This window comes from Mycteria americana, chromosome 5, assembly GCF_035582795.1.
Source record: "Mycteria americana isolate JAX WOST 10 ecotype Jacksonville Zoo and Gardens chromosome 5, USCA_MyAme_1.0, whole genome shotgun sequence".
Lineage (NCBI taxonomy): Eukaryota > Metazoa > Chordata > Aves > Ciconiiformes > Ciconiidae > Mycteria > Mycteria americana.
This window is the reverse complement of record NC_134369.1, coordinates 18,895,469-18,907,904: the sequence shown is the minus strand read 5'-3', so window position 1 is coordinate 18,907,904 and position 12,436 is coordinate 18,895,469. Positions and strand designations below refer to the sequence as shown.

The following is a 12,436-nucleotide window of genomic DNA, read 5'->3' as shown; positions in this document are numbered from 1 at the left end:
CTTTGTCAAGTCACCATAAAGCACAGAAAGGCAGAGAGATAATACACTTGTGTAAAGTTAGCATGCTCCCACAACTTATTTCTTACTGTCATAAATCCCCCAAAGAGCTAGACATCCTGCTGTCCAGAAGAAAAAAGTTTTATTACACAACGGAAGTTCTGCATCTAAAATTTTATTTTTAACAAGCCACTACATGCTGCAGTCTTCCCTTGGGAAAAAAAAAAAAAAAAAAAAAAAAAAAAAAAAAAAAAAAAAAAAAGAGTCCTTAGTACCACAGTGAAACCAAGCCACATGGATGAGGGCACTGACATTTTACTGGTACCAGAAGTGCCTGTGAAAGGAGTGGACACAGCAGCTCACAAGTACGACAGATGCTTACACTGATCCTTGAATAACACAGACCTCTGATGCAGAGAAAATATTGATACACATTCAACAGAAAATAATCTTCATTGAAGAGTTCAGAGGTAGCATTTCACTTCTTGAGGATGCAGAGGATTTTTTGTGCTCAGAGGCATTCAAGTAAGAGTCAAGAGGGAATGCCATTAGTTTATGGAAACAGAAGCTTTCCTGCAAACAAAAAAATGAAAGATCTCCTCCGCAGGCCCATTTCCTTCACTAAGAGTCCCTTTTTATAGGGCTGGTCTACATGCTGAAGGCTTTTCAGGTAGCCTATACATAGCTCTCCAGCTTATTTCTGCAGAGGTAGGTTTTGTCCCCAGTTTAAGATGCATCTACAGAGGTGTTTTGCCATCACAACTATGTTAAACTGTTGCAGTTTTCTTAGTTGCAATCAACATAGTCTATTAACCTGCTAAACTACATAATTTACAGTACAGATGTAGCCCTAGATTATGTTTTGTGTTTAACAGGTAATTCTTGGTAAAATAGTTTGTTTCACTCTACCCATTTTATATAACAGTTCACAATCCTCCTCTATTAGGAAAAAATGTATTACAGCATCAGAGATCACAGCTGAAGATTAAAAATAACTGACACTGTCAGGTTTATGAGTACCATTAATATGTTTTACTCCTTTTTAGTTATGAATTTTACAACATATTAAAAAGCAAGTTTCATAACTGAAGGAACAATGCCTGTCTTTGTTGCTACCTTGAACTTCAAGAGCAGATCAATGCTATTTGCAACACAAAAGTTCGGAATCTCTTCCAAAGAGGGTAATGTAGATCTGTCAGATGTTGGTGAGCAAAGCAATGAAGCAGCACTGGTCTCCAGTCAAAATTGCACTGAAAATATATCCTATGTACAACAAAAAAGCTCAAAATGGTCTTTTTTTTTTTAATTGAGAGAATGCCCTGAAGAACCCATAGTCTTTCACCAATATCAGTATTAAGGCTACATTCAGTAGAAGGGTAAAAGATACCAACCAACCACAGAAAAGACTTTGGGTTTATTTTGGTGCTAAACTGAGCACTGTAACATGCCAGCAGCTCATTTTTTTCAGCTTTCTTCCCTAGGACTTGACCAGATTTTGAAGCACTTGACTGAACAGAAGGCAGCACCCAGAGAAGTTTTTCTGTGTGACCATGTAAGCCTATAGCTGTTTGTTAATCCGTAATAAACTCACTATTGTTTATAAGCTTCAGCTTCCATTTTTTGTATATTAAGCACTCCGAGGTGATCAGGGACACTGGGGCTGCTGCCCTTTGTGGTATGATTAGAACTTACCCTTCCCCCACTTTCCAAGACACCACAAGTGAAGGGGAGGACCAGCAAGGAATAAAGCAGATCTCACTCTAAATAGTCTATCGGATAAATGTGACACGAGCTTGAACGGTAGAGATCTAGAACAGAAGCAACTGTTACTGCTGCCTAATTTAACACACTTGCACTTGAAGGTTAATTTCTCAGGAATACAAAGTTAAAACACAGAGGGTGTTTCTCATACTAAAACATTAAGAAAGCACAACTGATAATGAGACATACAAGAAGGGTTGTTGTGAGCAAGCTCATGGAAAACTGTAACTGCAAACCAGCACGTTACCAAAGCAGTTAGGGATAAGAAAGATCATAGTACTTTTACTAGTGTTGACACTCATTCGGGAAAGAGTGACAACATCAAGAAGCAGACCAGTATAATTTGCTCTCCAGAGGCAAAAAACATCGACACAAACTGATGGGTTACTGGGAGTGACCTGTTTTCCAACTATTTCTGCAGGTTCTTCTGCAGCCCTTCCCTTCTCACACTAGAGACCCAAACAGCTGAAGTTTTCACTGAAAGAAAGGCTGAGCGAGTGACATTACCCAAAATTCTGCCCTGGCAGATGAACATCCTCAAGTTTCTTTCTCAACGAACAGCAAGAAGGATGTTTTCATTTATAGACATAGTTGCTAACAGCAGCCATAACTTGGATAGAGTAAGAAAGGGTCCCTCAGGCCTTCTACCCCTTCCCCTTTCGAAATACCAATGCTCTCTCTTCTTGCCACAACCCTCCCCAAAATTCAGACAAATAGAACTTGCAGAAGTTTTAAAGGAGAAAACATTAAGAGCATCAGTGGGACAATACTGGGTTTGGTCAGACAAGAAACTTATCAGGAAATAGCTGAGAACAAGCGAGTAACACACAAATGACTTGGGATCCATTGCCATTACAATAGGGAAAACAGGCAAGTCTTTTTCCACACATGGACAGATCCACCCACCCCGGGTAAAAAAAAGTACAGAACAAATGCCAATTTTTTCATAGTAACTTCAAAAAGCCCAAAATATTTTTCACAAGAAAACCGGCATTTTAACATACTGAGAGTTTGGCTAAACTAAACCTTTATTCTTTTCTGCTTTACAACATAATTCACACAAAATAAGTACAGCTAAGTGAGACATTTTGAGTCATCCAAATGTCTTGCATAAATCCTGGGTTTGACTTTTTTTGTAATTGCAGTGGCACTTTGACACTTCAGCTTTTACTTTTACAAAGTGAATATAACAGACCACCTGTGCTTTGTGGTTGTTATGAAACAAACCAAAACAAGCTTGTCATTTATATTTTCATTAAGACCATGTAATAATGGAGTGCAGCCCTCTGACTTACAAGACACAAGTGTTGCAGTACATGGCACATAGACCCCTTCACATGCCACAAATACTGCATTTCCACTGCTCAGCCTGCTGGAGGGAAATCCAGCCATCAGTATCTAGCCCACAGATATTCAGTACTCACTCCATCAGATTGAGGGCTCAAACTTACAGTAAAGCATAACTGGTAATTGACAACTGGCTCAAGAGTTGGCCACATCTAGTTTGAAGATAAGTAACAAGTGCCGTACTCTCACTAGCAAACAGTTCAGCTGCAGACAAAAGGCAACACACACGAGTGATCTTTCTAATACACCGTATCTAGTAACTGCGACAAAATAGTTTATTTTGTATTCTAGGCACATCACATTAGAAAAGGAGGCAACCTAGAGAGTAAAGATCACATTCAGGAACTGGATCAAACTACTGTAAAGAAGAAACTAAAGGCAGCAAGTTATCACTGCAATACTGGTTTTGCTGAAGCATAAACCTACTGCTCATGCGATTTTGAAGCATGATTATTCACAGTTCACCTGAGTGCAGGTCGCCAGCACAATTCACGCAAGAAGTAACTGAGCTTATCCTGCTTGGGATACTGGTAGCATATCATGTCACTCCTATCAACTGCATCTCCCTCTCCTGCACCGAGGTTTTCAGACCTAAAACCAGCAGCAAAGTGCTTTCTACCTTCTGTCTCTATGTAATTAGCACTATTAATCCCGGGCTATCCAAGCCCCCTGGCGTGGCTCTGATTTGGCTTTAATCTCTGCCGAGGTCTCTTCTTCCTCTCCAAAGCAAGTCATTTAAACCTTGGCAAGCCTTTCGGTTTAAAGTGATATTCCGTTGCAGAGGTATTAGTCCCGCGCTGTATTGGTGGGAAGCACGGAGCCCTGCAACGCCCAGCCTTCCTATATCCCCCCAAAAAAGGAGCGAAAAGTTACTTTTTCAGAGAGCGACCGCTTGGGACAAGGCAAGGGCTCCCCCGCACCTCTTCCTCCCCTCAAGCGCAGCCGGCTACACCCAGAGAGGCTCGCCTCTGTGTGGTCCAGCCGCCTTCTCTAACGCTTCCTCTCGCTGTCACCGCAGGACGTGAACACACCGCTTGTCACCTCCACTGCGAATAACTGATTAGTCATTTGCGCCGCCCGCGGGGCGCCCCGCACCCGACAGGGCGGCCGGCGCCTCCCCGCGTGGCCGGCGCCCCTCACGCGCCCAACGGTTCGCCCTCGCGCCCCCAACGGCTCCCCAACAGCTCAGGGCTGCCCGGGAGCGGGGAAGCCTGTCGAGGCGGGAGACGCTCCGGCGGGTACCGGCCCGCGGGGGAAGAGGGGGGCCCCACTCACCCCATGAGCCAGTCCATGGCTGGGTCCCACCGCGCCGGGAAGCTCCCGCGGCCGCCGACTCCCCGCTCACTGCCCGCTCATGGGGGCCGCCGCCGCTGCGGGCGCGGGGGCCAGGCTCGCTCCTCCCTCCCTCCCTCGCTCGCTCACTCCCTCCCTCCCCCGCTGCCCGGCTGCGGCTGGGCGGGTGCGGGCGGGGCGGCCGCCAGGCTGCGCCGGGTCCCCTCCTCAGCCTGACACTCGCGCACTGGGGCGGCCGGAAGTAAACACACAGCGCTGGCGGCCGCCAGCCGCCAACCCGGAAGCGGCCCCCCGCCTTCACCCCCTCGCCGCCGCCGCCCGCGGCACGCTGGGAAATGTAGTTCGGGCGCGGCCGTAACGCTCTCAAGGCCTATGGGGCCCTGGCACGCCCGGGCTCCTCAGCGGCTGAGGGGAGCGGGGTCCCTCAAGGGACTTTCTCCTGGCTGGGGGCTGTTGGTCCCGGAACCAGAGCCCTCCAGCGTTACTCGTCCCCCTCTGGGGGGATTTCACCACCCAGGACTGGGCCTCAGCCGTTCAGTTCTCACTATGCCACAGGCTCCCTGAGGGGAGCTCCATGTCAGAGCCCTTGAGGTAGCGCTGGGGTGGTTACACCACCCTGCGTGCAAGACAAAATGCGTTAATTCAGCTGATGAAAGCCTGGAGCTCCCACAGGGCTGCCAGGCATTGAGCCAAGCAACTCCTGCACGGAGACTGCTGTTCCTCTCACCCCTTCCAGCACCCTGAGAGAGTCCCAGAGCCCTGGACGTGGGACACCGGCTGGCTGCCTCCCTCACCTGGCTCATCCTTTCCACTACTGGTTGCACCTTGTGCTGCAGAATCTCCTCTTTGACTCAAAATCCGTCCTTTCTTAGTTCCTCTAATTGCAAAAATAACCAACCAGCTACAAGCGCCACAAAAAGAGAGGGACAATAACCGCCCATACCCACAGACAGCCTGATACCACACCTCTTTGAGATGTAAACGATCCTAACTGTTTTAAAGAGGAGAAATCCTTTCCATGCAAATCATTGAGGCCGTGTGAGTCAGGGCGGATATCCTCCTCACCGATTTCCCCCCATCAGCAGCACCTGCTTAGGCGGTGATGTTTACAGAGGCAGATCCACTGGGGGTGATCGCATGCTTTGGTCATGTGCATTAATTAAAAATTATTTGTGTTATGGGAGAGTGATGGTTACTTCATTGGACTCCCTGCAGTCACCAGCTTTCTGAGGGAAGGACCATCTTTCAGAGGCTGTTTGAGCCATCATCCTCTTCCCCTGCCCTGCCGGGGGCACAAAGGGCCCTTCAGGCCCTGTGGTGCTGTGGGGGTCCCCAGGGCCCCTCATCCCACAGGCACTCACCTGTGACCCCGCTCGTTCAGGAAGGATGAGTCGGTCTCCAGCCATCACACTGACTCCAATGACAGTTTCAACAGAGCAGCGTTATCCTGGGGCTAGTAATGCATTGCAAGGGGGTGTCACAGCAGTGACTTAATAAGAATGTGTCTTGGTCGTGGTTGTTTTGTATCCCTCTGTCTTGAGGAAAGGCAGAATTATTTCATATTAAAATCCATATTGCGCCATCATTTTTGGAACTGACTTTCCCTCTGAAATCTGCCAGGGATCCCTTTGCATGACACAAAACCGCTTTATTTTGCCATTCTCCTGTAACAAAACTTCACCTTGATAATTATTTGGGTATCCAGCAGTGTGATATAACAAATGGAAGACCAGAACTTGAAAATGTATGTTGTCTGTGTTCAAACAGAATATTTTTCTTTAACACCTACGTTTTACCTTTTAATTGTTTATGGTTTTAGTTATCTTTGCATTTAGAAAATGTAGCAGAGGATAGGAAAGAGGTCTCTTGCAGCAAAACCCCGCATACTTTACTGAGTGGCTGGGACGAGGACCTTTTACAATGTTTAAAATACCAGATCAAACCATCTGCAGAAAATAATTATCCTTTATGCAGACACTTGATCCAGTCATTATCTGCAAACATTTGAGAACAGATGTCCCTCATTTGAATTATGTTTTCTTGTTGCCCTTTGTTAGGAGTATTTTTGGCAGGGCATTTGAGGATGAGCTCCATCCAGTTTTACTGTGGGGTGCATTGTACCAGGAGTAGGGTGTTTAGTCATATGACACACGTTTTAAAGCAGAGATGACTTCTGATACAATGAGTTTGTCATGTCAGATTAGCTGTTTTCCTCCTGATTGTATCAAGGAAAATACACAGCAACTGGCACTAGGAGAATTACTGGTGCAAAAGAAACTCAGACAACTCAATAGATTAATCTATTTCATTAATCTTTTGTATCGTACCTTCCAATGGCACAAGGCATTTATCTATATCTCACCTAAGGTGATTATTTTATAATTTTTTTCCATTGTCAAATTGACATTACACCTACTGCTTTTTTCCTTCTCCCCTCAGCCACTGGAAACCCCAGAAGTCCCTCTGGCAGACCGAGGATTCCACATTCACCCCTGTTCAGCCAGGTCCCCCATGAGCAGCCCTGAAGAGCAAAGGATGAGCCAATCCAAGAGCATTCTCCAGTGGTTGTCCTGCAATTCCCCTTCTATTTCTAAACCCTCTAAAAATGCATTGCAGCAATTATTTGTTTGACAATAGCAAGCCTGGCAGGCCATGGGGCTCTTTTGTGCTAAGCCCTATGCACATGCATAAAGAAAGGGTGCTCCTTGTTCAGGGCAACAGGTTTGTGAGACTGTGTAGGACATGAATATAAGGTGCTTAACAAGAGACAGTTCTTGGCATACAGATGTGGTAGGAAGCGCAGAGGATCGGGGAGGTTTATAAAGCTTGACGTTGGAGGGTTTTGCACGGACTCTTCCCTGGATTACTGTCCCGCAGCTTACTGGTGTCTAACAGGATTTAAAAAGCAAGATTATTGCCAGGCAGTCTGGGCAGAAAGGCTGCGATGTGCCCTATGGGCTTGCAGGATCTGGACTGTAAGGCATTTGGCCTGTGGCGCATTGCAAGGAATACTGCGTTCACTCACTCCTCTCCTCCTTGTTCTGCCACCCGTATCCCCTGGCCTGGCTGGCACAAGAGGACCCCAAAAAAGTGCATGCCCTGCTCCTCCCAGCCTCCAGCTATAGGGTGGCTTTGTTCCCAGGTGTTCCTCAGCAGCACCAGAGCTTTTTGGGAACTAATGGCAGGCTGGGGGGGATCCCATGCAGACCAGACCACAGGAGTTGGGGCAGACAAGGCTCTTGCAAGAGGATTTGGCAGTCATGTAAAGCTCTGCAGAGCTCAGTATAAAAGCCAAGGTACAAGCTTGCGTGGACCTGAGGGCTGTCCCAGTCTATCAGAGGGCTCTGCTAGGTCCTATAACCCCTGAACAGAGACACTGCAGTACCGAGACTGGCTCAGCGCTGGCTGAGAACTGCCTTGGAATAGCAAGCCTGAAGATTTCTTTCCTTATTTTTCCCTCCCACGATTCTCATGACCAGATTTGTGCAAAACAGGGTGTTTGATAGCAGCGCAGACAATGTCTGTCATATATAGCTGATCTTCATATTGGCTTTTCAGTCGGCTTGCTTTGCCGGTCTGGTAATAAAGCGGTGCTGCAGAGGACAAGCAGCTATGAGGAAGTAATCAAGGCACCAGTCTCTCTGCAGCTCTGTCCCTTTACTGCCTCTGATTTTATTGTCATTACCTCCTGCAGCAGGAAAAGTGCAACGCACAGGTGGGCAAACATCGCCTTGCATGGCCAAGCGCTAAGGAGAGGGAGTGAACTTTGGTCTCTTATTGGCTTATTGCATCAGAAACACCTGTCCCTCCCTTACCACCTAATATTTGGTGTGGGGCCGAGCGGCCTCGTATCTGATACCTTGACAACTTTGCATGTTCTCTCTTCTTTCCTTAACTGGCTGTGGCAGTGCTGAAGGAACGGGCAAGGACAAAAGAAAGCATTGCTCAGGGCTGTATGAGTTTTCCTTCTCTTGATTTGAGGCAACATCATTCCTGTGGAGCTCATCTTACCCTGGGCAGCTGAGAAGCCTCAGCAGGCAGAGAGATGTGAACCCGTTTGCCTGGCTGAAGTATTTCCAGTGGGTGGCAGAGAAGCAGAGCAGGTGATGGCTGCCCTGACACAGACTGGGTGTAACATTTTTCAGCAAGCTGCAAATCTACCACTCAGATCTGGGTCTTCAGCAACAGGAGGAGATACACCCTCACTGGGAAGACATGGCAGACTGATGGGCTTGGGATCAAAATGGTGTATTTGTGAAGCTCTGAATGCGGCACTGGCTCTTTAAGTCAAAAACATCCACATACTCCTTCCCTGAGACAAAACGTCTTTGTCCCTGTGAGTGAAACATACTACGGTTCAAATTCCTGCAGAGCCATTAGAAAAAGCAAAGTGCATGAGTCTGACAGCGTGGGCCTGCCTGCAACTCCGAATGTGATTATTAATCATGCTGGATATTAATAACAGCATCTCTTCTTGGTTGGAACATTTGATTTTTTTATAAATAAACACTGTGAGTGGTTATAAATATTGATTGCTGCCAGTAATAGTAAGACGTTTTAGATATAGTCTTGCAACAAGACAATCAATCCTGCCAAGGACCAGATTGGGGGAAAAAAAAGGCATTTTGGGTCCTGAACTAGCTGGGAAATATGGCTTGTATTCAGATGTCTGAGAGAGGGCTGAAGCTTCAGGGAGGAGGGCTGAAAAATCTGTCCTTGGGGGTCTGCATTTCCAGGAATGCTGAACAAAGTTCAGTCTTTCTCTCCCAGTCACAGAAGAATAGAAGTATTAGGCATTTCCTCTTTTAGACAACAACTTATGAGTGGATGTTAAAGCACGAGACTGGTGGTGACTGGGTTTTATTTTTCCCCCCACTAATTAGATATTACTAAGCAATGCCTGCCTCATGCCTCAGCTTCCACGTCTGGGAAATGAAAGAAACACTTCTCTCTGCATCAGAAGTCTTGTGAGAGACGATGTGTAAATGCTCAGAAACCTTCATTGCTTAGCAGTACTCAAAATTAGGTGGATTTCTCTGTTCTTCCAAGTGAGGAATACAAAAATTATGCCAAAGTGAATTGAATAGTAGCCAAGAGAGTTTTAGTTTCAGCTGGGAAGCTTAGGAGACGCTGATGGCCACCCGCGGGGTCAGTATGCCCGGGCTGACTTGCATGTGTTGGAGAGCTCTGTAAGTCAGAGGAGTGTGGGTTTCCTTTTGTCCCAGTGCTGGCGATACTGCATCACTGTGGACAGGCTATAACCAAACCCACGCTCTCATTTCGCCTGACCAGCACTAGCCAATTTGAATGGCCCGTTGGAAAGGGGAAGCAGGAGACATACACTAGCTCCATTGTAGTTGGTGCTGCTTTTCCTTACTGATAAGCTCTTCCCTGAGTGTATCTTAACCTACTGCCTGTGTCAGGGTGGAGAAAAGGGCACAGGGTGAGAAACAGGACATATATTTTTAAGTTTGGAGAGGGATATCCACTCAGTGTGGTTGGCTTGCAGGCTACCTGCAAGCAAAAGGTGCTGCATGTAACTGGAAGCCAGGGCTTTCCCATCCCCACTGGTTTTGCAGGAAGATGGAGACAGTTCCGGAAATTGTTTGCATTATTTTCCTAATGCTGCATGTCTCTCCCAGATGGCAAAACTCCCCCTAGGCCTCCACCTCAAAAAGAAACAGGAGGCAGCAAAGAGCCTGTAAGTCTGTTTTTCAGAGTCCTAGATACTTTTAACCAGTCCTTGACATTATTTGCAAAGGCAAAGAACAACTTTCTGGCACGTCTTTCCCTCTGGTACAGCTACACATAAAGCAATTCACCACATAACCTCTGAAGTGACCTCAGAGCCTGCGTCATGGCTCCTGCAGAGCAAGGAGATGGGCAGCCCATCTTCACATGCACAGGGCGCTTCTCATGCAGGGCAGAGTTTGCCCCCTGCAGCCACATGCCCAAGCGGAAGCAGCCCTGCATTTGCAAGCCACAGGGACAACTGTGAGATTCGTGCCAGGATCACACCCAAGGGTTTGCTTTGTGGATCCTGTGCGCCCAGCTTGGAGCAAGCTGTGTGCCCTCAGCCTGCTCACATAACGTGGGTGAGAGCAAGCAGTGGGCTGGATCCGCACTGCACCTCCACTCCTGCCGGGGTCGGGGACCGGGACAGGGGCTCAGCATCCTGCAGGCGCCGTCCAGCCCAGCGCAGGGTTGGTGCCTGCGGTACAAATTAGGCCTCCAATGGCTGCATTAAAGTGTTCCCAGCCCCCACTGATTACAAAGGGTGCTTGGCAGAACAGGAGTCTGTTTGTCTGCCGTGCTCTGCACAAACAGTTGCTTCTGTAAATACATCTCACATGAGCAATTAGCCTCGACAATAAAGAGGTCCCATCTCTGCCGAGTGGTTCAGGGAAGCTGCTCTTTCACCCGGCACCAAGGAGGAGCTCAAACAGCTAGGTCTCCCCAGCCTGCCACCTTCCCAGGGAGACCATAGGCCCGGGTCTGCAAAGCATCCCCTCCTTTCTGCTCCAGCCCTCTCGGCCGGGACTCAGTGCCTTGGCGTGACACGTGTGACACCACCACTCTCAAAACAGCCCCCGGATGATAACCAAGCACGGAGCAGCATGGGGCTGTGCAGGGAAGGGACACACATTGCTCTTCAGCTCCTGTGACACCCTGGGGGCAGGGAGAAGTTATTTTAAGGGCGCAGGGAAGATTATGCTATGAAATTGAAGCTGGCTTTCACTGTGCTTGGACACCACCCAGCCCAGCTCAGCAGCTGTTCTTATCACTGACTAAATGCAATTGTAATTATTTCTCCTCTCCCTCCTTGCTCACCTTGCTAGCATTTTTCTCCTCTTGCATCGTGCACAATTAAAACCTAAAACCAACCCAGGAAAGGAAAAGAACAAATCAGTTATTATTCATGCATACGTGCAATGCTAGGTAGAGGCCTCAGCTGGACAGCAGGGCTGCCTGTGCCAGGCTCTGGTCATTGCAAAAAAACCACAAAGCGAATTATTAATACCAAAGCCCTGGAAATCCTGGCCCCACATCTGGAGGGGAGATGTCAAATGTGATAAGCACATTGCAAGCAGGGTGCCTTGATGCACAAGCCTCTTCTCCGTACAGTGTACTCTGTGCTAAAAAAAAAGGGGGGGAAGAGGCAGGACAATGTGAAGGGGACACAGGCACCCCTGAGTATCAGGCAGCCTGCTGCCTGCTCTCTAGGACTGTCTGAGGAGGGCAAGACAGTGTCCCACATCACTGTCATGGAGCGAAAGGGAGCTTTTGCTAACGCTGCTGCTGCTCTCTTTCATTTCTGGCCCTGCTGTGTGAACTCAGTTGATCTTGTCTAAATCTTTCCAGCAGTGAACACACCTTTTTTTTATGGGGGGTGGGGAGTGGGAATTGAGGCTGAAGTGCTCCTGTGTTGCTATCACTTCTCCTACACTGATATCACCGGAGTCCAGCTGCAAGAAAGATAGCCAGTCTTGCAAGACTTGTGCAAAAAACCAGAAAAAAACAGTGACACAGATGCTTGTTAACGTATTTGGGAACAGCAGAAACCCCACATTTCCTTCACTTTGCCAACTCCTATGCTAGAAAAATCTCTTTATTTTGTCGTATTTGGAACTGGGCAATAAAGCTCTACTCCCTGTGAGATGGAGCAAGACGCCAGTGTGCTGCCCTCGGGACTTCGAATCCCAAGAAGACTCAATGGCACCATCTGATGGCCATAAGAAAAGCTGCTCCCGGAGATTGAGTGTGGGAAAGTGATGGAAGTTCATGTGAAAGCTATTCCCAACCAGTAACACGGTTTCTAGCTAGGCGCAGATGGGATAATGGTCTTCTGGAGAGAGAAGGAGGCTTTGGGAGGGGTTCAGGAGTGTTGAGAGGTGGGCTGGTTTGACTTGCGTGGTGGGAACCCTCTCTCCTTCCTCACTTGGCTCCTGGAGCACCTCTGGAGCAGGTACGTGGGAAAGGCAGGTGAGCAACAGCCAACTTGCAGCATGCAATGGGGAAAAATGTAGTGTGCTGCTGA

At 47.8% G+C, this 12,436-nt stretch overlaps 1 protein-coding gene across 1 annotated transcript in view; it reads right to left on the bottom strand.

Annotated features, from left to right (window-relative positions):
• The window catches only part of MOB2 (MOB kinase activator 2), a 122,273-nt gene extending 117,745 nt beyond the window's left edge, over window positions 1-4,528 (bottom strand). Inside the window, exon 1 of the mRNA XM_075502346.1 lies at window positions 4,381-4,528. Within this exon, the coding sequence (XP_075358461.1) occupies window positions 4,381-4,397 (17 nt within the window). The 5' untranslated portion in view covers window positions 4,398-4,528. The remainder of the gene's footprint in view (window positions 1-4,380) is intronic.
• Window positions 4,529-12,436: the final 7,908 nt, after the last annotated feature.